At 38.6% G+C, this 27,923-nt stretch overlaps 1 protein-coding gene across 1 annotated transcript in view; it reads left to right on the plus strand.

The window, feature by feature from the left end:
- The window catches only part of plxna1b (plexin A1b), an 87,434-nt gene that overhangs the window by 4,984 nt on the left and 54,527 nt on the right, over positions 1-27,923 (plus strand). The window contains exons 2-3 of the mRNA XM_056749981.1: positions 15,408-16,753; positions 20,748-20,930. Of these exons, the coding sequence (XP_056605959.1) occupies positions 15,578-16,753; positions 20,748-20,930 (1,359 nt within the window). The 5' untranslated portion in view covers positions 15,408-15,577. The remainder of the gene's footprint in view (positions 1-15,407; positions 16,754-20,747; positions 20,931-27,923) is intronic.

Here is a 27,923-nt window from a genome sequence, read left to right on the forward strand (position 1 = left end):
TCTCTCTCTCTCTCTCTCTCTCTCTCTCTCTCTCTCTCTCTCTCTCTCTCTCTCTCTCTCTCTCTCTCTCTCTCTCTCTCTCTCTCTCTCTCTCTCTCGCTCTCTCTCTCTCTCTCTCTCTCTCTCTCGCTCTCCTGATTGACAACTGTTATTTAGGATCAGTTGTTTTTCATGAATGGGCAACAATATCTGTGGTTACACCCTGCAAGGAAACCATTGTTCAAATTATTTTAAAATGCATATAAATGAACACTAAGGAAGAACTATTGTGTCTTTTAACGGATATCGGAAGCATGTTTCACATTTGAAAACTTTTTTCCAGAAGGTTTTTTTAGTCACATTGAAATAGTACACCGTATAAATATGAGGTCAAAAAGGGACAAACCCAACTACTGGGTTAAATTGACCTTTGAATTTTTTTATATTTGAACTATCAGAGGTTTAAAACACCCAGCATTTTGGCTTGAATCATCCCGGCATATAATCAAATTTATTACCCAACAGGTAGGGTTTGTCCCTCTTCGACCCAATGCTGGGTTAAAAAGAATCATTTTTTAGAGGGAATGCTTTGCACGAGCTTGGAATTGGTTTGATTCTTTTAACTTTGGTCCCCATTGACTTCTGTTTTAGGCACAAAATGGGTCACTGAGCCATTTCTGAAGACAATTTTGTGTTCCACAAGCAGGTTCTGAACGACAAGAGGGCGAATAATGACAGAATATTAATTTTTGGGTGAACTATTGCTTTAACTCTGCGATACCAACTGAAAATGGTCTTGCATCGGTACAGCTACATGTTTTCCTCAAATCCTCAAACACACATGCAGAAACAAGCATGTGTGTTTCCATAGTGCCGGTGAGCAGCAATCTGTCTGTCAGCAATGTGACCCACCCACACGAACATGCCACCATGTTGCGATACCAACTGAATATGGTCTTGCATCGATACAGCTTCATGTTTTCCTCAACTCCACCTTTCTCATCATTTCTACTTCCTCCTTACTTCTACTTCGTCCTTACTTTAATCTCTGTTTTTTTCTTCTGTTCCCATACATTAGTCATCTTCACTGTGTGTGTGTGTGTGTGTGTGTGTGTGTGTGTGTGTGTGTGTGTGTGTGCGCGCGCGCGCGTGTGTTCATGTTTGGATGGATTTCTAGTAAATGGACTCGGTCCAGCCTCAATCTCAGATGTGCTTTTCCCCTTAAATGCAGTCGAGGGCAAAAGCAGCGATCTACAATCCTGAGCGCTGACCTCTCAAGCTTTTTATTGCCCTTTTTAAATCCGTCTTTTACTTTCTGACTTTACTAATCTTGCAGTGTTATGCCTCTTAAGTGCAGATTTCTCTTCAACATCATTTTCTATCCTGCCATGTAATTGAGAGTTATGGTGAGTTTCGGTCTGTTCTGGGCTTAAAAATAACCTTCAGATAGATGATTTCTCTGGATAAATTTCTCACCAGCGTCACATTTGCTGCTATCAAGGTTAGATGAACTGCAGGGATGGAGTTTGGAACATGCACCAGATTAACAGTTTATCAGAACCACATGTGATTCAGATGAGTTTTTTCAATGGCTTGAAAAACCGGTGGTTAAAATAATTAAATGACAATGAATGAGAGTTACACATTTGTAATGCAAATAAACCTTATTCATGTAGCTTTAACTCAAAATGCAATATGAAGACAGAAGTTTATATCCATTGACAAAGATTGTCAGTTGTTTTTGAAACCAAAACTAAAACTTCAGTTTATCACAGATATGATCTTCTTAAAGAGACCAAATATTGTCAAAGACATCTGATAGATATATTTCTCTCTGGTAAAGTGAGTTTATTATTTATTGCTATATATAACATTAAACACACATCAGCTGTTTTCCACCATGTCTCCCACACAGTGCTGCGTGCATTTTCTGCACACATGCATTTACTCAAACATGTTTTTCCAGGGCTCTGCTGTTCTCCTGCAGTTTAACTGTGTAGTCGTTTAAATAATTCAGTACTTTAAGCTCAGCCTGTAAATAAACCAGGCAAACACGGACTACGCCACAGTGATAACATAGTGGTTAATAAAACGCAATACAGTTTCAAACAAAGCTTGAAAGCATATAGCGGTGAGGTTGCACATTGCAACCAAAGGTGTACTACCCCATCCCCCCCTTTTGAAGCACAATGGTGTCACGTTTTCTTTGTCAAAGGAGCTAAAGTGTTATTTACGAAACGCGATCTGTAGAGGTGTTTGTCCTTTTAGGGCTACTGTAGAAAAAACATGGCGAATTCCATGTAAGGGGACCCCGCAGTGTGTGTAGATAGAAATAGATCATTCTAATATTAGGTAATAGAAAGGTTTGATTATTTTAAATTTTTCCTATTCATTTCAATCAGTTGGTTGAAAAGTTGTATTCAGTTTACATCATCTAAAAAAAAAAGGTTGGAGTCCAGAGGTCGAGCTTGGCGGCGAGATATTTTGGGTGCAACGTTTAATGTTTGTACAAATGTTTGAATGTGTACACACTGCATATGAATGTTGTCATTTAACCTTATGTACTGTTCAGATTTATGTGACATGTTTATTTCCTCTCAGTGAGTTATTGCGTGTTTTTTCCTTCCTTCAGCTTTATCAGCAGTGACTTCAGACCTGTTACATTGTTTGAGTTTTGTTGCATTGTACATAAGTGCTTGTAGAGTGCTTTTTATTTATTGAAGTTACATATTCCATATTGTGAGCGGACATTGTTGTATCGTTCTCTTTTTTTAGCATTTGGATCATGGACGTTGCATTTAATTGACTTTGTGTTAAGTGTCTGTGAGAGCTGTTAGAGAGACTGTATTGTATATTGTGATTTTGTAATGCACTATTTCTGTACTTTAACCTGTCATTTACACAGAGTTCTCTGTGATTACACATCACTCAGTTGCATGCGATGCAGAAACCAGCATGTGTGTTTCTATAGTGCCGGCGAGCAATGTCTGTCAGGAATGTGACCCACCCACACGAACATGCCACCACCCACCCATCCACCCCCTGCGCCTGACCCCTTCAAAGGCCCCGCATTTATCTTTATATCTGCCCCTCATTCTCTCTCTGTCTCTCTTTTTCTCTTTGTCTTCATGGCTTTTGTGTTTCCAAAAGGTCCATAGAGTCACCGATGATGCAGCATCGCATTGTTTATTGCTAGTGAAACGAAGCCACGTTTTCTCCCGGGGTCGACTTGCGCCGCGCGCTGAAGGGAAGACGTTTATCCCACGCGAGTGGGTGATGCTAATGAAAGCAGAGGTCAACCCAGAACAACAGCTTTTATTCAGGCTAAACCGTTTAGATGTGTCACAGGCAACTCATCTTGTCAAAGACGTTCATGGGAATTTGTTTTCGTTTTGTAGTTTTTGTAAAAGATATCTGGGAATCTTGCCAGAATGTTCTTCGTAACACGTTGTGGTAAAAATCTATTTTTAGGTGGCTTATCTTTTTCTAAACGAATTAAAAAATGTTATAAGAGGATGTGCTTTTTTACTAAAAAATAAGAAGACCTCAGGGACAAAAACAGTGTTTGCAAAAATCCAGCGTTTGTAATGTTTCTACCCCTTTTGGAGATTTGTTTGATTGTGATAAATTAGACAATATCGATATTGGGTAACGTTATTTCCCACGTCCACATGGCAGCACAAAAGCAATGTTTTTCACTAAACTTCTTTCTTTCGAATGACATCATCAGTTGAGGCACAATTGTATCACATTCACCATCTTGGTGGGGTAAAGAATGTCACACATCATTGCATTTTTATAGCCCCTTGAGTGCCCTTTGTCCGATCTGTTCAGCGTTGCTCTGGTTGGCATTCACTTTTGGACATTGCATGACAGAACAACAGATCTCATGACTGTAAACCTCTCACACTGATGGAATTTAATTGGTGACTGCTTCTTTCTTTCCAATGAGGCTTTATTATGTATTTTGTTCTTAATCGCTGATGAGTAATCCTCCGTTCTACTGACAGCAGTGCCTGTATAAATGAATATGTATATTAAATGAAATCAATCCACCCTCCGTACCGCCCTGTCTGTATCTCGCTACGTTTCTCTCATGGCCTGGGAATGTCATGCATCCGGTTGGATGATGTGAGATTGTCCCGGATTACAGCGGTACATAGTTCTCTCCCTCTGACCTGTTCGCTCCCTCTTGCGCCCTTCAGCTCTCAACTGATGAGTTTCTGGGCTGCCGGCTGGCCGCCGTACAGCAGATTTCTCACCGAGACTTGTTGGCTCACTAAGTGGATGAACAGGTTGTGCCAGACAGACAGAAACAAAAGAAACGGGCCAAATCTCTCTGTCGTTGATGGGTGCTGTAGACACACTCACGGCCACAGAAGAACAGTCAGTCCATGTAGAGAGCTGTGAAACTAGTCTGGCTGCTGGTCTTCAGTTTGAGCAACAGTCAGGTGGGGAGTTAAATATATTGAGAACTGTTGAGGTTATTGGTTCTGAATAGACTGTCCAGAAAGAATATATATATATATCTGTAGCCAGGGTGGTTGAAGTTAAAGTTTTAGAAATTGAAATACTTTCTCACCCTGGTTTAATTTACATAGTCAAGTAGAATTCAATAATTAATAGTTTGTCTTCCTGAAGAGTGTCTACACAGTGGCTTTCTGTTTGAACCTGTCAGCTTCTGGCTCTACCGATAGTTTGAGTTTGGGGCGGGATAATAACAGAATGGGCGGAGCAAATCCCCACTAGGCATGTTTGGGAAACCTGTTTGAAAACAAGCAGTAGTGGTTAGGGCTGGGTGGTATAAAGATATATGTCATTGTGACTGTAAATGTGAACTTCTACAGATTTTTTATTCAATGAAACTGTGGTTTGCAAATGAGTGGGCATGGCCAATGATAAAAGACATGATGCGCCCCTGCCATTGCAATAAATTCTCAATATGGGCGATACATCAAAGGAATGCCCCCCCTTCGTGTAAAAAATGCCACTCATCGGTAGACAAGTCTTAGGGACGGGGCTCTACACAGAGTACTGTGAGCCTGTGTGCAGTAACTGAAGCGATCTCGAAAAGGTATTTTTTAGCACTAATATGTCAGCTTAGGAAACAAAAGTTTTGGTACAGTTAATGTCGGGTTTAATTTTTGGCCAGAAATATTTTATTTAATTTAGATTTTTGTCCCCGACTTTAGAAATGTCTGTCTTTTTATATAGATAGGACTGTTCTGTCTTACTGCAATTTAAATATTTGGGTGTTGCTAACATGGCCACTGAGTGGTGCAAACATGGCCACTGAGTGGCATGAATTTCATAAACGGACTAATGTACAGTGCTCCTTTGGACCTACAAAAGAATCCCAAATTGGGGGAGGGGCTCATTATCAAAAGAGTTGTACTTAATTTTGATAAATCAATATTTATTCCATGTTTTTCCTTTTTTTTATCATAATTTGGATCACTGATAACAGCACAGATTTCTGCAACACTGCACCTGGTTGAAGGTCTGGAGCAGAAACAGGGCAGGCCGAGTTAGTACATGCTGACGTTTAATACTAATCTACTAGAAAATTTCCATTAATTACAATATGTCTGGTGAAACCATGAGCTGGCATGATAGATATCCACTACTAATCGATGCTATAATGCAGATTTAAACCTTTCCAATAATAATTAACGTCAAACCTTTTATCTTGTGCCAAAAGCCTCACGTGTGCAGCAGATGCCTGTGAGCTTTATCACACATAACACACACGCTCAGATCTCTGATCCTCTAAACACTTACACAAGTGATGGCAATCACAGTCATAACTCTCTATGTGTTGAGCATGAGTCCGTGTACCTCAGGGATCATTCTGCGTCTGTTGCCGGAGGTGCCGAGCGCTTGCACCTGCCACCAAACCTCAGAGATGTAGACTTTGGCAAGAGTGGCGTGTTTGTGACCGCGTGTGGTATGAGAGTTTGAGCTGTGCTCACATCAAAGCAACAGGGTTCTGCTCTGAGAAAAGATAATGAGAAATGTAACGGAGCAAAACCCTGGTGTTTCTCATCAGAGGAGTGAGCAGAAAGACATGGATGAGGAACGAGAAAGAGATCAAAGGAAAAACAGTGGTGAGACGGGGAATGGCAGCTGTCGAGTCAGTCTTTCCACAATACATATTATTTCAAAGCCGCTTTACAGACAGTCTTGCATTATTGTCTGAGGCTTCAAGGCCACCGGTGAGTGAGCCAGAAGAGAATAAGGACTTGCAGAAAGTGTTGCAGTGCTGTCTATGACAATGAAAGTTATCATTGAAAAATACATTAAAGTGATCACTTATCTAGTCTTGTTTGACTGAGTATACAGTCTGGTTCACTTTGAAATTCATTCTAGCTAAGAACTGTCCACTCAGCCAGTTAGCTTTAGCGACAAGTCCATACCAAAATAGTCATAATGGCAGTACCATGCTTTAAGAGGAGCAATCAAGTTTTTACCAAATGTTTTCACCATACTTATAGGTCAGATATCAATGTTTGGTTTAAATACAATGGCAAGTCTTTCTTGAAGTTTTTCAAGCATTTGTTTCATAGTTTTCCATAGCAAGGAAAGTAAATAGTCACACCCATAATGGTCCGTGTTCCTCATAAATGGGCGCGTTGAAATTAAAATATAAAGTTCTATAGAGACATCCCTTCTCAATTTGTTGGGTATTATTGCTTCCGGTTTGCACATTTTAGGTCACAGAAATCCTACAAAGTTGTCTCTCGGAAATATGCACGGTTTTGGTCACATCCATAATTCATGATTTTTTTCTTGTTTAAAAAAAACTCAAGAATATAATCGTATTTTCTATATCTGGACACTATCATTTTGGGTCTAGTAAAATATAAAAAGATGGTTCAATATATCGGTGATAAATATACGTTACCTGAGAATTAATTTTTCAGGTTTTGACTGAAATTGTCACATCCATAATGCTGGAATTGCCCATAACTTATCTTAATAAATTAGTTCCATGGCCGGCTTTTGAATATGCAGTATAACTTTTGTACATGGCTACTACCTGTTCAAACATTTGATTATTGACAAACTTTGTCAAATCCAGGGACTAGATCTTTAGAAGTTGGCAAAATGGTAGGCTTGGACGTTTTATCACAACTTAATTTCCCTGAGGACTGTTCTAAAAATCTGATTCGGAGTAAAACTAGCTAGTAAGAATGGATAAGATTATTGCCATTTTTGTGTCCGATCAGACTGTAAATCCTATAGTGTTTATCAGACACCAGAGACTATTTTCTTATTGACACACATTCTACTCTCTATCGCTGGCTTTGTGGCTCTCTTGATATCAAAGAGAAACGCATTAGTAAACCATTTAAAAATCGACAAACAGAACATGATAGATATTTTCTAAAAGAAGCCCATAAAAGAAACCCACTCTCACTCTCGTCTCTTGCTGTCTCTGTATTAGTCTCATGTGTTTTCATGATCGTAGGGTGCCAGCCAATCACATCGCATCTGCCTTGATTTCACTGCTGGAGGTTCGGATGTGAAATCAGTATCTTGATAGTGTCGCCGTCAGTCAGATGATTGCCGAAGGCAGAGAGATTGTCAAATGTCTCCCTTGTCGTGTCTCTGCAGGGTGTAGAAACTGCACAAGAGATACACAGCTTCATACAAGATGCATCATACATATATGATTTAGTGGGATCATGAAGACGAGAGGTGAAAGATGGGTTAAAGACACATTTATGAAATTGACCTCATTTATTTTTGTTAACAAATGCCCCGGTCCTCCCATGTCAGATAGTTTGTAATCTCTCTTCAAATTATAATAACTTGACCTCTCAAACAACCGTTCCACTTAGATATCTAAGGCCGTGTGGATGGGGAATTTAATTACGCAATGATGTTTTTTGTCCACCGATCCAGCGGTGACGGGCTTTTTTTTGTCTAGTGTCTGTGATCGTTTTTTAGTTTTTTTTATTAATCGTTCTACATTAGTCATATAACAGACAATAAATCTCTAAATTTATGAATTTATATCTTTCAGTGTTTCTCGTATGGATCAGTGAGTACATACCGATGTAACGCTTGACAGTTTTATAACATGTATTTTCTCTTCATGTAAATATTGAGGTTTAAGAGGAGATAAGCGCACGATGATGTCAGGCACACGTGTAAAAAAAAAACACACAAAAGCAGTCAAGCAGGTCTGTCTGGTTGGTTTACCGTTTGGAGGTCTCACGGTGGGCTGTTTTTTCCTGTTGTTGTTTTGTTCCAGAACTGCTGGCTGAAACCTCATGACCAATAGCCGTACAGGTCTCTGCAACTGTAACTTTCAAACAAAGTATATAGCTGTCAGTGGTTTAGATCACTTACTGTTCTTGTACTAGAACATGAGCTCTGGTAAACACCAGCATAAATCTGGTCCTTCAGTGTTTGTGCTGCAAATAAGGAAACTTGAGGCTTAATCGTGCAGGGTGTTGATGGAAATTATGCTTTTACTGTTCTAAACATCAGACTTTATCTGGTGGATAAGTGTTCGGTAACTGGACGTCAAATTCCTATCCAGAACTCAAATGCAAATGCAAAGCAACGGTTGTAAAAAATGTTGACCCTTATAGCAACTCCATGGCAACATTATGACATCATAACTGTTTGGTTTGCACAGGCAAACACAGTGCTGTCAGACTGCAGTAAATGTAAATATTGAGTTAATAAATGTAAATACTTTCTTCAAACCTCTTGACTCTGAGTGACACTTTTTCAAAACTAGAGGCACTGTTGGGATATTACCATGATACAGTGACCAGGGCAATGCCATGAATAATACATTATTTTACCATATTCTTCAAAAATACCCCATTACATCCACGTTACATATCCAGCATACAAAACCATGACATATAATAGTAGGCTACTGTTAAAAAAGATGATGATTCTCTGATGATTTGTTGCTTTAGTATTTGCAGTCGTGAAATCACAAGTGCTTGTAATAACTTGTCATGTGTTTCACCTGAAGTTTACTTTAGCACCTATATACACCTCTCATTCTTTCTCTCCTCTTCTCCCTCTCTCTCTCTCTCTCTCTCTCTGCAGTGCCACAAATCTGCAATCCGCAACAGTTTAATTTGTGTTTAAGATGCAAATGTAGCCTTTCTGATAATGAGAATGCTAAACAGAGCTGAGGAGTCCAGAGCTTGCACGCTCATTCATTAGCTTGGAGTAATCGTGTCAACACACACACGCATGTGCACAGCAAAGGAGATGGAGGAGAGAATAGAATTATCTGGGTGTAAAGGTCTGAACAAGAGAGCCGAGGTGCAGCACAACAAATCAGAGGGAAAATATCTCTGTCTCTCCTATTCTGGTGCAGCAGAGAGAGATAGAGAGAGAGAGCGAGAGAAGGAGAGAAGGGAGAGAGAGAGGAAATTTATAGACAAGGAGTTCAGTGAGAGGGAGACAGGAAACATGGATAAGGGAGTAAGACAGATTTCAGAGAGAATGATGCTGAAAACAAACAACATAGAGGCACTTGTAATGAAATACTACTATTTATATTTTGTCCGAATCGCTGTAATTCATGTACAGTGTTTTAATATATTTTGTGTGTTTTTTAACAATGTGTTTGACACAAATCTACCGTCTTAGTTGCCATTAAAGAAATAAATACTGAGTGAATGGTTTGTCATTAATTCCCTTTGTGTGTGTGTCTTGTGTATGAATGAATGCAAATATTCATGTGATGTTGTCTTGTTGTGTCGAGCAGGATCAGTCTGTCTGTTGAGATGCCCCCCATCCTTCGTTCCGCTGTTGTTTAAGGTGACAAGCCTGTTTTATTGAAAGACTTTCACACAGCGTTTCTGTGAAATGTCTAGCATGTGTGTATTTTCTCACACGCAGATGTGTGTGCTGTATTTTACGTTTTTTTCAATGTGTGGGGAGTTCGCTCATGGAAAGCAGGAAACACAGAGAAAGACCAGACAGAGTCATTTCCCCTCATGGTTTCTTCTCTTTCCGCTGGAATGTTAACAGACTTGAACCCTTACAGCACAAGTCATCAGAGCAGGGGATTTTGGGTGACCAAGAGTGTTTCCCGTAATCCCAGTAGTTAGCTCACGTGAGAGAAGATTTTTAGAGATGTGGTTCTGTTTTAGGAAAAGAATAGTTTGGAGGTTTTATTAAAGAGGAAGCTATCGTAAATGGATCTTGTTTCACGGTTCTAGAGGTATCACTACGTGAAGGACTTCTGCACATTTCTGTATGGAGGACTTGGATCGTCTAGTCAAAATAATGGAAGACTGAGGAATATTCAACAAACTTATAGCATTTTATAGTGTAAAAAATATTGCCATCCCAGATTCAGTCTAACACAGGTTTTTTTAAAAATATCAGTCCTTATGTCTAAATATTCAGAAACGTTAATTTCTTCTGAAGCAAAACAGTAGGGCTGTGTGTGAGAAAACAATAATTCCTGCTTATTTAGCAAAAATTTTGCAAACCTCATCTGAAATCTTGGTGTGCTTTGGACATAATGTGACCGATATTTTTATTTCCAAAATTGTGGTTGAAAGCAAGCCGTGTACATCTGGGAATTTTTTGTTTATGTGTGAACTGTACCTGTGAAGGTTGAAAGTTTTTTTTGGTTTATAATGGTATTCGTGACAGAATTCTGTAAAGGTTTCGGCTCTGTTGAGTGTTATGTTCAGCTCTACTCATTTTATTGGACAAGTGTGATATTTTGTATAACAGTGCCAGAATGTCAATGTTTATATGACTCATGTCTGTCTCCACTGTGTAGAATTCCAGTTCTCTGAGTCACAACATAGTAACCACATTATTTTCATTGGCGAGCAACAGTAAGCAGATGAGCTGGAGTTACATGTCGTATTAAAATATCAGCTTGACATAGAAGCGTTGAAAGCTGTGAGTTTTCTGTGTGATACCGCTTTATTAAATCAGGTTAAAGTAACGTTTTATCGTTTTACAAAAAAATTAATACAGCCGTGGAAAAAATTGAGAGACCACAGTTTTGCCTTCAGTCGCCCTTTGTGCTTGTACTGTGGCGAATCCAGTCCAGTGTCTGTTGAATTTCAACTGCAACACACCTCAGAAATTACAGACAGCAATGTGAACGACTTTGAGAATGAAAAGATGCATTATATATTCATATTCCATCAAATAGTCATGTTTGAAAAACACATGTGAAAACATAAGTATTGTTGTTTAACAAGAATATGAACTCGTTTTCTTTGTCAGATTCATTATTTTGACCAGTTCACAAAATTAAACGACAACGATTATGTACTAACCAGAACACATACCTATAAATAGTCAATTCAGAAAAACTTAAAATACTTTTGGAGTGGTGTCTTATTTTTTCTATGGCTCTATAATCATTCTTTGTTTTGTTTGGTACATTTTTGTTTAAAGTAAAATGTGTACTTATATGTACGTATAGTTACTTAGTGTTGACAATTTTTTCTTGTTTGTGTAGCTCCCAAAAGCCTTTGCATTGCCCCTGTTCAGTTCACATATGTATGTTATAGAACCTAAAAACATGTGTTTATGGAAGCTCTTTAAGCTAGATGGGGGTAAGGTGGGTGAAGGGGCCTTGTCCCCCTCTTTAGGGTGTAAGAGGGGTTGGGAGCAGTCAGGCTTGAAAGGGGTGAGTGTTATCAACACCTGTGTATTTTTCCCTCCTTTCATCCTGCCCTCATCTCCCAACCCCCAATGTTTACAACGACAAACATAGTAAACAATTAGCTTCCACTGTCATTAAGAACTATTCGCACACTGATTTGAGTAGATAACTGTATTAATGCTCTGTAATTATACTGTAGAAACAAAACTGTAGTGACGTTGGTAGAATCTGACCAGGGTATTTTCCTAAGCCTTTTAGGTTTCTCTTGGTGTTGTGTCAGCTGTGTGTGTAGGCTACTGCTGGAAGAAAATGTTTATGGTTTGGCAGCAGTTTGTTTGATCCGTGTTTAATTAGTGGGAAAATGAGCTGAGAAACAGGCGTGTCACTGCTGACTGGACACTTCCTGTGAGCTGCCATCCTCCGTCACTCAGAGTTTGTTCGTGAGGTCTGCAGAACTTCTTGTTATTATAAAGGGTGTTGTGTATTGTTTACAGGTAAAAAGAGAGAAAACGTGTTGGTTCTTGGAAACTGGGAATGTCCTAAATTTTCCGCTAAGAGTGTGTGTAATTTTATGTTACTTGCACTACAAGAATTTACACGGTAACCATAGTTTCCACCATAACACTGTTATTACTAAACTTATTAAAACCACAATACTGTATATGCTGTCACTATCATCAAGAAAAGATTTGAAACAAAACATCAAACATTGTCAAAGATACGCTGTTTAAAGAAGGGGTGTTTGCTGTGCATAACCCCTTAAATATTTCCCCCGAAAATAACGTTTATACAAACTCAGTCAGAGATGGTCTGAATCACTTTCAAATCACTGTAATTAAAAATTCAAGCATGCTTTGCATTGTGGGAAGCAGCATTTGTGCCATGTGCTCTCCATTCTACAAATTTTTGCATTGCTAATTTAGGTATTCTGTGCATACCGCATAATGTTGTGTATTACCAGTTGGTAAAGCCATAAAATTTACAGTACACAATTTCAAAGATGTCTTTGGATAGTTATGTGTATCTGAATGTACTTGTGTATATAGTATGTGTTTCTGTCTACGTATGCATGTAGCATCTGGTATATTCCATGTGTATATTGCTGTAGAATGCTGTAATTGATATGCCACAAGTAATAAATCAGCTGGCAGCCCCTGCCACCACTTGCTATTATCTGAAGAGACAGGTTTAGAGGTCTGCCCGCAGTGTATGTGAATTTATGCTCTGTGTTCCAAAGCAGAGAGGTTGTGAGAAGATTCGCAAATAACCGTCTCCTCCGGCAGCGGTGGGAGAAATGGGGAATGAATTGAGTCCCATATTAACTTGTCTTCTGTTCCTTATGCTGAAATATACTTTTGCCTCCAACGCACTTGCTGGATCCGTTTCTAGGCTGTTTTTCACAGAACCCGTCAAGAACAGGTTTCGATTTCACCTCCGATTATTCGAGATCAGTGATATAAATAAGTGCGACGATAACCTAACAGTTAATATTCAGCGGCACATTGTACCTTATATATTGACGTCATTGAACAAAGCGTATAACGTCTGAAACGTGACGACTCGAGGGAAATCGCAGAACCTAAAACTGGAATATTCTCAGAGGAGATATGATGAGATTTTGTCTGTAGATGAGATTGAAGATTCTCTTCAATTATCAGTACTTTCTTGAGCATTAAATACAGGCTTTTGTAACAAATTCTCTTGGTACAAATACAGAATGCACAAAGAACACAGTGTGATGGTATTGCACCTCATCTCTTTTCCATCTTTAAATGACTAAAGGAGAGCTGGAAGATGCCTTTTTTACATAAGCTGTTGACTTGTCACAATGCACAAAATGTATATGCAAATGAAGAGAAAAGCACGATAAGAGTTTTCTGCAGGTCTCTGACTTCTACCAGTTTCTATTATTCATGGTAGTATGAATAATGTTTTGGTTTCATTTCTAACACTTTTACTGTAACATACTTCCTACACAAATGTACTATGGTCTTAAAAGGTATATACCACAGGTACTACATGTGTACATTGTTACTGGGTCAAAGGGGTCCCCATCAAAAGAAAATTAAAAGTGTGATTTTATGTCCATAAAGCACATTAAATGTAAGTAAAATGTCTAATTTATGGTTTCAACTGAGTTTTTGGAGAATAAAATGTCAAAATTGGGTTGAAATAATGTTACATTGTCATTCAGTGTAACACAATATTTATGTACAAATTCAAGCAACATGCTTATTATGACTTGTACAGATGAATATATTTAAAAGAATAAGGGAACGTATTTCATTTTATTGTGCTTTAAAATATTAAAAAAAAAACTTATTGACTAATGGGCAAAACCTGGGATAGTGGCAAAAAAAGTAAAATTACAACTAATTAGCATTTGGGGTGAAAGCAATTCGTATTTTTACATATCACAAATAGATTTTTATTGTTAATATGCCAGTCCAGTTCATTACACTGAAATACATTAAATCAGGGAAAATTGTATGATATTTTTTTTACTCAAAAATACAAAAAATAAAATACAATTAAATGAAACAGAAAACATTTTCTTTTTTTGGAACAACAGCCATTTAATGCAGTATTACACTTATTGTTTTTATGCATAAACCCTTTTTCGTCTTTGACCCTACTACATAACACTACTAAATTGTCATATCATAGATACTAAAAAATATTGACAAAGATACAGAAAATAATTGACAAAGGAATTTTAAAGCAAAATCATTAATGGTTTTATTGTGGTAACAATTTTAATAACATTTGAGTAAAATCAAGGATAGTTATAATTTGAGTGATTCTGATTGGCTAGTGCTCTGCTGATGGACAAATGAACACGTTTGCTTTTCTTGTGCATTCACTCCCTTGTTTCTGGAGATCAGCAGAATGACGGCACTTCCCATCATTTCGTCCTTGGGGGATGATGGACAGATAAGAAGGCCCTCAATCAACCACTCAGGAAAGAGCAATGTAGATAAGAAATGGGCAAAGAAAGGGACGGAGAAAGAAAAACATTTCTCCTCCATGTTAAAATTTATTTTATCTTGAACTGTTTTTTCTCGCCTCCGGCCCTCACTAGTTGCTCACGGTTCCCTGATATTGTTGTTCTGTCTCCATCTTATTTCTTTCATGTGAGCCCGTAAAGCTTTCCAGTTGAAATGGTCAAGGTGAACTTGGGTTTGTTGAGTTTTTCATTATCTGCTGAATTGGACAGTTCAAAAGCAATTTTGTTGCACTGAATGGTTTGGATAAAACCATGATTTCTTGGTAATTAGCATAAAATACAAAGTGATACGGTGCAAACAAACAGGAGCTTTATTATAGTTTACGACAATAAAGATGTTTTACTATGTACATTACTAAAAATAGGTGATTGTGAAGCATTTTCTAGGCATTATAGAGGTTCTAGAATCTCAGATGTTGCAGACTTGCTTGTTTATACTCAAGTTTCCATATTATGTACATGGACACTTCATCTTCAGAAAGCCGCTGTCAGACAATTTGGTGATGATGGATGTTATGCCCGTATTGAAGTCAGCCCGACTCTACAGCCGTGGTTGCTGCTTACACGTTTCTGTACGGTGCATCTCCAATCCATCTTCATCCTTATAGCTCAGGCTTCGTAATTAAAAGTTGACATGGTTCACCTCGTCTGACCACACAAGTCTATATCATTTGTTGTGGTGGACAGTTTGATACTGTCTAAAGTCCTTACACTGTTGTTTGGCTTTGAGAACTTGTAACATATCGCATTGATTATGCATATTTGTACTCATGTCTTTTTCTTTTCTTTACCCTGCAGGAGCCCTGGCCAAGACTTGAGGTGGATTACTGTTTTAAGAGACTGCAAAGAATTATTGGATCAATAAGGACTGTTCTTCCTCCTTTTATTGTTAGTTGAGTTAGTTCAAAAGTCACTGACTGAAGAATAATAACGTCCAACCCTGCCCATACTTGCGAACCAGTGCAAATATGTGGCCTCATCAGGGGTTGCATTACGTTACAAGCCAAGGGATGGTCATGCTCCTTGTGCTGCTAACTATCTCCATACCCCCTCACCTTTCTGACGGAACCCCAGAACCATTAAAATCCTTCTTTCCACCTGACTTGGGTCTGACACATTTAGCCATCCATAACAAGACAGGAGATGTGTACGTCGGTGCAGTAAACTGGATCTACAAGCTCACCAGCAACTTGACCAAGTTGAGAAGTCACATGACGGGTCCAGTAGTGGACAATGAGAAATGTTATCCACCTCCCAGTGTACAGTTGTGCCCTCATGACCTCGCTCCAAACAGCAATGTGAACAAGCTGCTGTTAATAGACTACTCTCAAAACCGCATTATCGCTTGTGGAAGCACCTCGCAAGGCATCTGTCAATTTCTGCGTCTGGATGATCTCTTTAAGCTTGGCGAACCTCATCACCGTAAGGAACACTACCTCTCGAGCGTCACCGAGTCTGGAACTATGTCCGGGGTCATCATCTCAGAAGGCCACACCAGCAAACTTTTCATTGGAACGCCCATAGACGGAAAGTCTGAGTACTTCCCAACTCTTTCCAGCCGTAAATTGATGACCAACGAAGAAGATGCTGACATGTTTAGCTTTGTCCACCAGGACGAGTTTGTCTCTTCCCAGTTGAAGATTCCCTCAGATACCCTGTCGAAGTTTCCAGCGTTTGACATCTACTACATATACAGCTTCAGCAGTGAACAGTTTGTCTACTACCTGACGTTGCAGTTGGATACCCAGCTTACTTCTCCTGATGCTAGCGGAGAACAGTTCTTCACCTCCAAGATCGTACGTCTCTGTATTGATGATCCGAGGTTCTACTCCTACGTGGAATTCCCTATCGGATGCACCAAGGACGGCGTAGAATACCGCCTGATTCAAGATGCCTATTTGAGCAAACCTGGAAGGCAAATTGCAAACTCTCTGGGAGTTTCTGAGCAGGAAGACATTTTGTTTACGGTCTTCTCGCAAGGACAGAAGAACCGAGCCAAACCTCCTAAAGAGTCTGCACTTTGTCTGTTTACCCTCACAAAAATAAAGGAGAAGATTAAAGATAGGATTCAGTCGTGCTATAGAGGAGAGGGCAAGTTGTCCTTGCCCTGGCTACTCAACAAGGAACTGCCATGCATCAACTCGGTAAGTCCACCTTCTCGTGGCAGGCCATTAAGAAACACTTCATGGCTACAGCGATTGATTTATTGAGGTGGACGGATGGGTGTGCATGATAATTTCCCCTGAAAGGGGTCAGCTTTCATTATCTGGGTGTAAATGGTGATTCTGAGTTTAAATGGGACTATTAGAAGAGTTAGGGCTTCTTTATGATGTTGTGTATTTCTGGTCTTGAATGTGAGGCCGCACTCATATATTTAGTTCTAGACTTTTGGAATTTATGTAGAGCCTTAGATGCAAGAGTTTCAACAATAGCTCCATAAATATGACTTTACATCTGTAAGAGAACTACAACTGTCCAGAATTTAGCTTTCTCGGCCATGATCTCTTTCCGTCTCTCGTCTTCTGTTTCTTTTGTGTCCTGTCTTTGTCTCTTGCTGTCTTTCTCTCAAGTGCCTCCATTATTCAGTCAGACAGGAACATCATTAGCAGAGTTGAGTAAATTTCATGAGTTACTCTCTTGCTCATGCTTTCTAATTCGTTTAGCGAGTCTTGATCCCATCTTCTCCGCAATCAGGGTCCTCTGGGACCAGGGCTTGCCTTTCGTCCTGTTTCGCACACCCCCTTAATCTCTCTCTCCTCATTCATCTCTGTTCGTCTCGCTCGCTCTTTCTTTCTCTGGGCTTTCATTGGCAAAGAATGGCTTTCATTTAACCAAGCACTCAGAGATAAAGATGGCCATTTTTATTTTTCAGTCGCGTTCCAAATCGGTTAGATCTTTTTCTATCTCTTTTTATTCAAAGTCTGTCTGTAGAGCTTTGAGAGTGAAGTAATAGAGAATGAAAGATGTTTTTGTTGAGTGAAAGAGAAATATAGAGTCAATTTGTGAAATGGCCGAATAAAGCAACCCCAGGAAATGGCAGACCTGTCAAATCGAAATTATGAAGTTCAGACTTAGAAAAGGCAAAGTTCTCTTAAAATTGTCTTTATAATTTGTGTTTACCATAGTAAGAAAAAATTTAACGGTAGTCAAAAGTGCCCGAGAACTGTTTGATTTCATACATTCTTCAAAATATCTTATTTTGTGTTCAACTGACTTTTACAAAACAAAATCATACCATGGTAGTCAATGGTGGCCAAGAACTATTTGGTTACAATCATTCTTTCAGATAGCTTTCTCTGTGTTGATCAGAACATTTTTTTTGGGTGAACTATTCCTTTAAATTATCTTTTGAATGTTAATATATAATTTATCAGTGGAGTCTCATGGATCTCAAATGTGAGACGCCAAAAGTGAAATGTCAATAATCAAAATTGACATCAAGAATACATCTGGAAAACCAGAAAAAAGATCCACTAGAATGCATATAGCCTTAAAAAGGATACGGGTAAGCCTCAGCCCTCATACACTCAGTGTAAAGACTTGTTAAGTGGTATCTTGTTACAGACATGGGACGAAATGAACGGTTAACCCCCCACCACCCCTCTACGACAGCTCTGCACACCTGCCAGCACATAAACAAACTGAAATGTAAAGTTAGCTGTTCTACAGTAGATGTATAGCGCTTGAGAATGTACTGTCAGTGTTCTTTTCCAGCTGTCAGACACTGCTGCTGCTGTGAATTCAAGCAAGTTGTTCTTAATAAGGGGACAATAGATAATATCATGTGAATATAATATTACAAGTTGTAATAATAATGTGCTTTTAATTTGATCAAAGAGAGACTGCATATTTTATTATAAGCCCATAGGGATGAAGGATTTTATTTCATAGCGGTTTCATTTCTTACGGAACTAATCCCTTTGTCCGGATGATTGTTGATGAATTGAGTTGTGGGTGTAGGTTTTGGTATATTAGCACTGAGCTATGACAGCTGTGTGTCAGAGATCAAATGCACCAGCAGTAAATCTCTCTCTCTCTGAATAAACACCCATGTTACCTATCTTAAGTATGTGTATGAAATGTGCTGTAGCTTCAATTATTCACGCTGATCATATCAGGGGAATGCATGTGTGTAATGCATTTAATGCTTTGAAAACATCTGTAGAATATAGATTATGAGCGTCAGTGTGGAATGTGGCGTGTTGTGCCCCTGTCCTGGGCAGACATATAATCAGCAGTCTGTAGACACACACACAAATACACAGACACACACGCCTTTTGTTTTGCTGCTGTGTGTGTGTATGAGCCTATGTAGCATGTTTAGTCCTGCATTAGTTCTCACCTCATCAGTAAAGTGTTAATGTGTGTGTGTTTGTGAGGGAGAAAATGTAATTACAGACACATGTTGAGTGAATTCCGTGCTCATCTTCTCTTTGTGACCCATGAGATTTGACACAATATCTCTAGCTAGATCTCTCTCTTCATCTGTTGTCCTCTCACTCAGTCATGAATCCTGTTTAAGATAGCCGTAGGTCAGTGTTGTGTGTGTGGTGTACTCTGAGTTGTGCAGCTGTTAGTAGATGGTTTGTTGACTGAGGGCAGAAACTCTGGTGCAGTTTATTGTTTATTCTGGCTGTGAACTGTCCATTTTAAGTCCTTCACATGGACTGAGGTAATTCAAATTCCACTGCCAAGCACCATTAAATGAAGGTAAGGGGGGAAATGAAAAGAAAACACTGAAAGATATTTACACTTCGGCTGCCCAGAGCATTTTATGTTTTACATCTCTGTGTCTGTTTGTTTCTGTCTCTCTATTGCCGTCTCTTTCTCACTGTCTCTCTCTCTCTCTCTCTCTCTCTCTCAGTTAAAGGTACAGTGCACCCAAAATACAAATTCTGGCATCATTTACTCACCCTTGAGTTGTTCCATATTTGAAAGAATGCTTGTAACCAAGCAGTTTTTGGCCAGCATTGACGACTATAGTAGGAAAAATGACTACAGAAGCAAAAGTGTCCTAGAACTGTTTGCTTGTCTGCATTCTTCAAAATATATACTGTAGTGTTCAACAGTAGTGTAGTGTTCAAAAGTCATTTTTTAATGCAATTTTACCTAGTCAAAGGTGGTAAAGAACTGTTTTGTTACAAGAACTCTTCCAAATATCTTTGTTTGGTCATCAGAACCAAGAATTTATACCAATTTGGAAAACTAGATTTTTTAACAACATGCTGTAAAAATGTAATATTGACCAAAACAATAATATGATAATGAACGTTTATTTATTTAAAATGTTAAGTCAGATTTTTAAAGGTCCAGTGTGTAATTTTAGGGACGATCTATTGGTAGAAATGTAATATATTATACATAGCTATGCCTTCAGAGGTGTATAAAGAGCTTACACATTGAAGCATTATGTTTTTATTACCTTAGAATGAACTGTTTCTATCTACATACACCGCGGGTCCCCTTGCATGTAATTCGCTGTGTTCTGTCAGCCGTCGCAGTGTTTCGGAGGGGTGGAGCGAGGGGTTGGTTGCAATTGTTCGCAACCTTGCCGCTAGATTTCACTGACTGGACCTTCACCTATATTTTGTAAATCAGTGTCGTGTAGTGTTACAGTATTATTAATGTATTCATTAGTTACAAATTTAAAGCAACCAAATATCAGCTTTTTTAATTGACATGTTTTTGTAAAAATACTTAAATGATTCATTTACTTACATTACACGTAGTTAAATGATAGTTAAAACTGAACGATATCATTATTCTTAGTTGGACTGCCGTTGTGCCAAGTTGTTCTTCTGCAGAGAGGTATTCTAGCATATTTATTTTCAGTTATAGGTATTTTTGTTCGTTACATCATCTGGGAAGTACGAGTATTTGCCAAAATGTGTCAACGGTTTCCCACTTACGCTTACTTGTCCTCAAATCACCTTTCCAGGATTTCCTGCAATACAGTGACCCTGTGTTTCCGTTCTTGAAGGCGTGTAGTAAACAACATTTCTGTTGTTTGTTCCTAAGTGTGTAAGACTTCCGCTGTTATTGTTGTAGGAAAACCCACCCTGGCAGCCAATCAGATCCAAGTGTGACCTTTGAGCTGGAGTCACTCTTTTTAACTCTCGCTGTGTTGTTCTCTTTCAGCCTCTTCAGATCGATGATCATTTCTGCGGGCAGGATTTTAATCAGCCTCTAGGGGGCACCAGCACTATCGAGGGAATCCCGCTCTTTATTGACAAAGATGATGGAATGACTTCAGTGGCTGCGTATGATTACCGTGGCAACACTGTGGTGTTTGCGGGAACGCGCAATGGCAGGATGAAGAAGGTAAGACACGCATCTCTTTATTATGTGGGCAAACAGCAGTGATCTTTTGAGAAGGAAGAGTCCTTTCCGTCACAATTCATTTAAAGGTCCATTTCTACTCCTAATTTGGTGCTTATTAATATTAAGTATGATAGTTGTTAGGTTTAGGTATTTGTTAGGATTATGGATGAAGAATTTGGTCATGCAGAATATATGCTTTATAAGTACTAATAAACAGTCAATATTTTGCAACAAAGCATCTTGTTAATAGCGAGAATTGGTCCATATTAGGGATGAACGGATATTATAATTTTGGTCGATAATAGATCATTTTTTAACATCGGAAGCCAATAATCAATAAATTTGTCGGTATACAGTATCTAAGTATTCATATAAAATGCCATAAGACTGAAACAAAAGGCAAAAAGTGGACAACTGCTTTTATTGGAAAACAGTTACTGCAGAAAACAAAGAAACCATTCATTTTCTTTTTTTCCATGAAAATCATGTACCAAGCCTTTACACTAGTAAACGATACTTTAACCTTCCAACATTTCTGCTATATTTTTTATATAATAAACAACTTATATATATTCTTACAGTGCAACCCAGAAAAATGTTCTTAATAGCCACATGTCTTACAGTTCTCAAGACAAAGCATTCCTACAGCAGTCTGATACAAACAATATGCTTTTGTCTCTATAATTTACACATTTAAAAATGCTGTATCTACACACTGAAACTACATCAACAATGTTTTGCTAATAGCAGTGAATGGTCCTGACAGAAAGACAGTGATGTACTATATTTTAACCGGGTGCAGTTGAAGACGTTTAACCAGAGGAAATTATTTATGATTATTCATAATAATATATCGGCCAAAATGTTATTATCGGCGATACCATTTATCGACCGAGACCGATATGCACGATAATTTATCTTGCATCCCTAGTCCCTATACTAAATTCTAGAGAATTTAAAATTTGTTTGACGAGATGATGACGGAAGTTTGCACCTTTTGCACATTGCACCTTCTATAACTATAAAAAAAAAATGTAAAAGATGTGGATGCAAAACAACGCAAGTAAGAATGTCTTTTATGCTATAAGACGTGATACAGCCAGCGTTCTCTATAAAAGCTTGTACAGATGTTTGGAGATGCAGGAATTGTATAATCATGTTGTGCTTTTGTACCATTCGCTCTTCTATATTAACAATGTTAACAGTGTTACTAGCTCAGCTGGTAGAGCATTATGTTGGCTACACATATGTCATGGGTTCAATCCCCAGGGAATAAGCCTACAAAATGTAAATGTAATGCACTTCAAGTCGCTTTTGATAAAAAGCAGCTGCCAATTGCAAAAATGTAATAATAGGAAATATTACCTAGCTACTTATCTTTAATGGTATTTCAGAAATTCAGTTAAGTTTTGTTGGTAATCCAGGTATTGGACACAATGTGACAAAGAACTTCTATGTGTGTAATGCATATTGAATTTCTGTCGATTCTAGTAAGGGGGATATGGTGTGTATCAGTGTAAACAGGTTTCCTTTGGGGGCTTTGCGAATGTTCTTTGTGAATGTTGGGCATTCAGAAGTGTTCATTTAATGTATATGAAATAAAAGAGCCAGTTCTGGACTTGCAGTGGTTGACAGCGATGACCGTAACAGTGTTGGATTGTTATAACTGTAGTGCTTGTTATTTTCTCTGTAAAAAATGTTTGTCAGACCTGTTATATAAAAAATAAGCTGTAATATATTTTGTACCCTACATATCTCATACGGTTACATCCCCCCCTGCTCTGAATATTTGTGCGGACAAAACATCAAGCATTGTGAATCAGAAGACCCTTCAAATGATGTAAAACGTAAAAGGATGTTGGGCAAGTAGAAGTGGCTCTTTTTGCTGTTTTGACAGTAGGTGTGAATTGTGAAGTCTGCAGCAGGTGGGTGTTATCAACGCCTCACACGGGTGTGTGTGAATCTCGCAGGAGCAGAAGGAGTTACTGGGGCGTCACATGATGGGTTCAGTGAGACGTGAAATAGAGGACAGACTCTGTCCATCCCTGAGAGAGAGAGACTGAAAATCTGAATGAAATATCCTGCCGCTCTCCATTATATGTATGAAAGTGTCACAGTTCTGTCACTCACAGCTGTGGTTTTTTGAAATAGCATCTCTAGAGTGCGTCTTAAAGGGTGATTCCACAAACACACTTGTGTATTGTATACTTGAGGTCCTTTGTCAGGAGAGAGAGAGCGTGGAGGACTGAATGGCACAGATATTCTCAGTGCATGTTTTTTTTTTTAGCAAATGAATTCTGGGCCACCAGTGCTGGCCACCAGTGTTGTTTGGATCCGCTGGCCCGGGTGACCCCAGAGTAATCCTCCTGATCTGGAGCGACTCTGCACATCTAGAAACCAAATCCCTTGTCTTGAGCTCGCCCCACCTGGGCTCACCGCGCTAGACGAGTCAGTCTGGTCAAATCAACAACAGATGGATGAGCCAACTAGGCCGAACACACAGATGACACACACACGCTGCAGTGTGAGCTCTGTGACAGCACTTTTCTGTCTCTGTGTAATAATGTTGTTATTTTTGGTTTGTCCAAAGCGTTGCATCTGAAGCTGTTCATAATTACACAAGATTCCAAAGTGAAGTTCAGCTTTAGCTGGCATTGTGTGCCAATGACAGGTGTGTGTGTGTGTGTGTGTGAAATTCATGATGCTCATTTATGACACAATTTAAAGTGATAGTTCACCGAAAAATTACAATTCTGTCATCATTTACTCAATCTTTTGTCTCTTTGTATGACTTTGTTTTGCAGAACACAAAAGAAGATATTTTGAAGAATGTCGTGAAACCAAACAGCGATGGTACACATTTACTGGTTTTGTGTCTATACACAATAGAAGTGAATGGGTACCGTCACTGTTCGGTGAGCGTCATTCTTCAAAATATCTTATTTTGTGTTCTACAGAAGAATGAAAGTCATACAGGTTTGAAATGACGAGTGGATGAGTAAATGATGACAGGATTTTTATTTTGGGGTGAATTTTCCCTTTTTATTAGACGGCTCTTTTGAATGCTTGATTCTGAGTGGCCAGTCGAGACTTTTCAAGGGTGGTTATTTTAATATAACAACCGCTAAAACGAGTAATAACCTTTAACCCGTATGCTGCTAATCATTTTGAGAGGGGCAGTTTAATATTACACAAAAATGTATTATTAATATTTATTTTAAAATCATATATGACATAATATTTACAAATGATTAAACCAATTTGCCTCTTCGTGACGTTTGAATTCGTTTCTTACTTTAAAACTGAAAGTAAACGTCCTTTCGTCGCGGAAGGTCTGCATTTGATAAAAAATAGATATATATTTCCAATTCATATTTTATGTCCTGTTTTTTTCTCATGTGGCAAGTAGCCGTGTAATAAGCGGAATAATGTACAAGCGGCCGGCTGTTATCGTGAAATTAGCCCCTTCAGTGTGATACAGGACCCTTATATGCAATAGATTAAAAGTAGATTTTTTATCTGTTGATTTGGCCTTTCATGCTCTCGGTTTAACCTCCTGTAACCTCTGGAATGAGCTACTAACCCACTGACCCGCTTTCCAGAAGTCTGTAGTCTCTCTCTCTCTCTCTTTCTCTCTCTCTCTCTCTCTCTCTCTCTCTCTTTCTCTCTCTCTCTCTCTCTCTCTCTCTCTCTCTCTCTCCCCCTCCCTCCCCCTCTCTCCCTCTCTCTCTCTCTCTCTCCCTCTCTCTCTCCCTCTCTCCCCCTCTCTCTCTCTCTCTCCCTCTCTCCCTCTCTCTCTCTCCCTCTCTCCCTCTCTCTGTGCTTTATAAGTGTACTTTATTGGCATGTCTGTAAATTTGTGTCACCAAAGGATTTGCAACTAGGCGGTGTACCATTAGGGCAAATAAAGTGTTTGCATGAAAAAGGGTGACGTGCAAAATTAAGTGAAGTGATGTAATGAATTATATAAATTTGTATTAAAACAGAGATTTGCAAAAATTCTCTATTAGTGTGATCGTGATGCTTGCTACGCAAGGCACAAACCACATAAGAGCAATAGTATTTTTTTTTTTTAAACCCCACCATTGAAAACAAAAGATGATTAAACCAGTAAATATGAATTGATGTGAATCTTGACCCACATCCCAGTTTTTCCTGTATATTCTCAAACACATACAGATGAATTGTGTATTATCTACTCTCTAACAGACTTTTGAACTCCACAGGTTACACACACACACACACACACACACGCACACGTTCGCATAGCTGCGCTGCTGGCTGTTTCATGTGTTATGCCGAGTTCTACATGTCTGTAATTAGTGTCTCAGCATGAAACCTGGCTGAGAACATACAGTACATGATCACACACAGTCACAATCAGCCTCATTCTGCTGTGGGTTTGTCTGAATGATTGATTATTAATCATCAGATAATTGCTTAACATTGTTAAATAACACCGGTAACTCATGTGGTATAATATCTGCTCACCTGTGTGTTTTCTCAGGGAGTTTTTTGTTTTGAATACACTCATTATCAGATACCTCATTGCAAACAGACTTATTTTATACCTGATAGAAGGTGATTTACATATTTGACAACCAGTAAATATTGACAAGCATGAATTATTTGTACAGATCTCCAGCCAATCAGATCAAAGCGTGGAGTTTGGTATAGTCACAAGCTGTTTTTGTGAGCTACGTGCATGCGTGTGAGGTCCCTGTTCGTCTGACTGATGTTGGGAGAGCGGTTTAAAGCGGATTATATTTTGTTCTCTGACAGACGCTGGGTTTGTTGTGCTCCTCAGATTATGTTTGTAATGGAAGCTTTGAATTCAATTACTGAACATCTGAATCAAAGGAGCTTTAGAGAGTTCTACTACTGTGAGCTGAAGAACTTGTGCAGAGGAATGTTAATGCACTTGCAACCCATATTGCCTCTATAATGTGACATTTTGGAGGCAACAGCGACTTATGTGAACACACAAACTAGAATGCACAATATTTTGCATGTAAACATGTTTTTGTTGGTTTGTTTTGTGTCTGTCTATGTCTCTGTGTGTGTGTGTGTGCGTGTGTGTGTGAGTGTCTGTGTGTTAGTTTTAATTGTGTGCGACCGTCACATGACGATCATATGCTACTGGACACTTCTGTTAGAATGTTCCCACGGTGAACGTGACACATGACACACACACACACTTATGCCTTGAGACCATCTCACAAAGAACCTTGTGTTTCTGTTTATACACACACACCCATGCTCAGACACGAGGACAAGCACAAAGATGCATGTGTGTGTGCTTTATGCAGCTTCGAGATGATATTTAAACACACACTCTTTCCTCTTTGAAGTCTGTGGTCAGTTATGAACTCACACATTAACATGCCTCAGGATTTAGAACTCAATGTTAATGAATCGAATTCTACACAACTTTTCTGATGTTCACGTGAGAGCTACAAAAGTGCCTGGACAGCATCTTTTTGGCTGCGTTAATTAGCTCTATATGTGCGTGCATGCGTGCATGTGTGTGTTGTGGGTGTTTAGAGAGGAAATTCTGCAGCATCAAAGCATGTACTGCATTATTACACCCTCACCAGCTAGTGTTTTTGTTTTACGCTGTTTGTGCACGAGATTCTCTTGGGGCAGATTATGCTGGAGTTGTATTTAATACTGAAAAACACACACATTAGTGTGACCTAACCTGAGAACTACACACAACTGCACACTACAGTGTAAGGGTATTCACGGTACTATAAACATATCTTACGATACTATACCAACTGAAGTACAACGATACCGCGTAGTATCACGGTACTGTACCATGTTCATTATGGAAATCTACAAAATAAACCAAATTTACTTAATGTACAGATATGAATGAAACATTTTGATTAACTATTATATATTTTATTGTTGCAATATTTTGTAGTATTACCCATAGTAGTTGGATAAATTGTAACAAAAACTGTAGTATACTTTAATATTTACTATGGTAAGTCTAAAAAGCATGGATGTCTGGGAAGTTAAAGTTTAGTGTAGTAAATACTAAATTGCACTAGATTTTTAACTCAAATGTGTGAACATTTTATTTGTACAGGATAATGTTAGCCTTACTTTAAATTTGAAATTAAAATGGCACATTTGGGGGCGGCAATCAAAGTCAGTGAATCATTCAACCAATTCGTTCAAGACGACTGATTTATTCAAGAACGAAGCAAATGTCTTGATGCAAGTATCATCATTCAAAACTAGGATTCATTTAGGAGAGAGACACCGCAAAAAAAGATGAAGTGTTCAAATGAACGTTTATGTGCATATGCAACATTTCTTATGGTACTACAATACTGCCATTTAAAAAAATATAGCGCCATTGCGGGTATTTCGATGGTTTAGCTTTCAATGTTTGGTTTGCGTTAGTACATTGGTTTACATTATTTAATAATTCTGAAACTGTGTCTGGTCATCACTCGATTTTCCAAAATGAAATCCGCTTATTGTTAGAAATTACTGCGCTAATGCAATACAAATAGGCAGGTTTGTTATCGGCTACTGTATTACTGCAGTCTCAGCTATCTTACAGTTAAATGAATCGACTTAAATCATAATGAATGTGTCTTATGTTTCGGGGTTAACACTGATTAAATATTAATGCTGAAGTATGCATGTTACCAAGCCTCAGACGAATCAATATCTGGATCAGAGATCTGAACCACAGTCCGATTACAACACAGACGCTATATTTTACAATGATGTCTGTGCTGTAATATTCATTTTAAATAAAGAGACACAAGAGACCGTTCATTTAAGCTTGTTTACTCAAAGGACAGTAACCGTAACGTAAATGAAATATGGATCTGCAAGTTTACTATTTAAAATGGCAGCGTACAGCTTATAATAAAACAATATTTTCTGTCGGTGTTGACGCTAATATAGTATGCGTTATAGCTATTTTTATAGTTCTCGTTCCTGGTGTGAACAGGCCTTTACAGTAAC

The sequence above is a fragment of the Triplophysa dalaica genome, chromosome 6 (assembly GCF_015846415.1).
Source record: "Triplophysa dalaica isolate WHDGS20190420 chromosome 6, ASM1584641v1, whole genome shotgun sequence".
Lineage (NCBI taxonomy): Eukaryota > Metazoa > Chordata > Actinopteri > Cypriniformes > Nemacheilidae > Triplophysa > Triplophysa dalaica.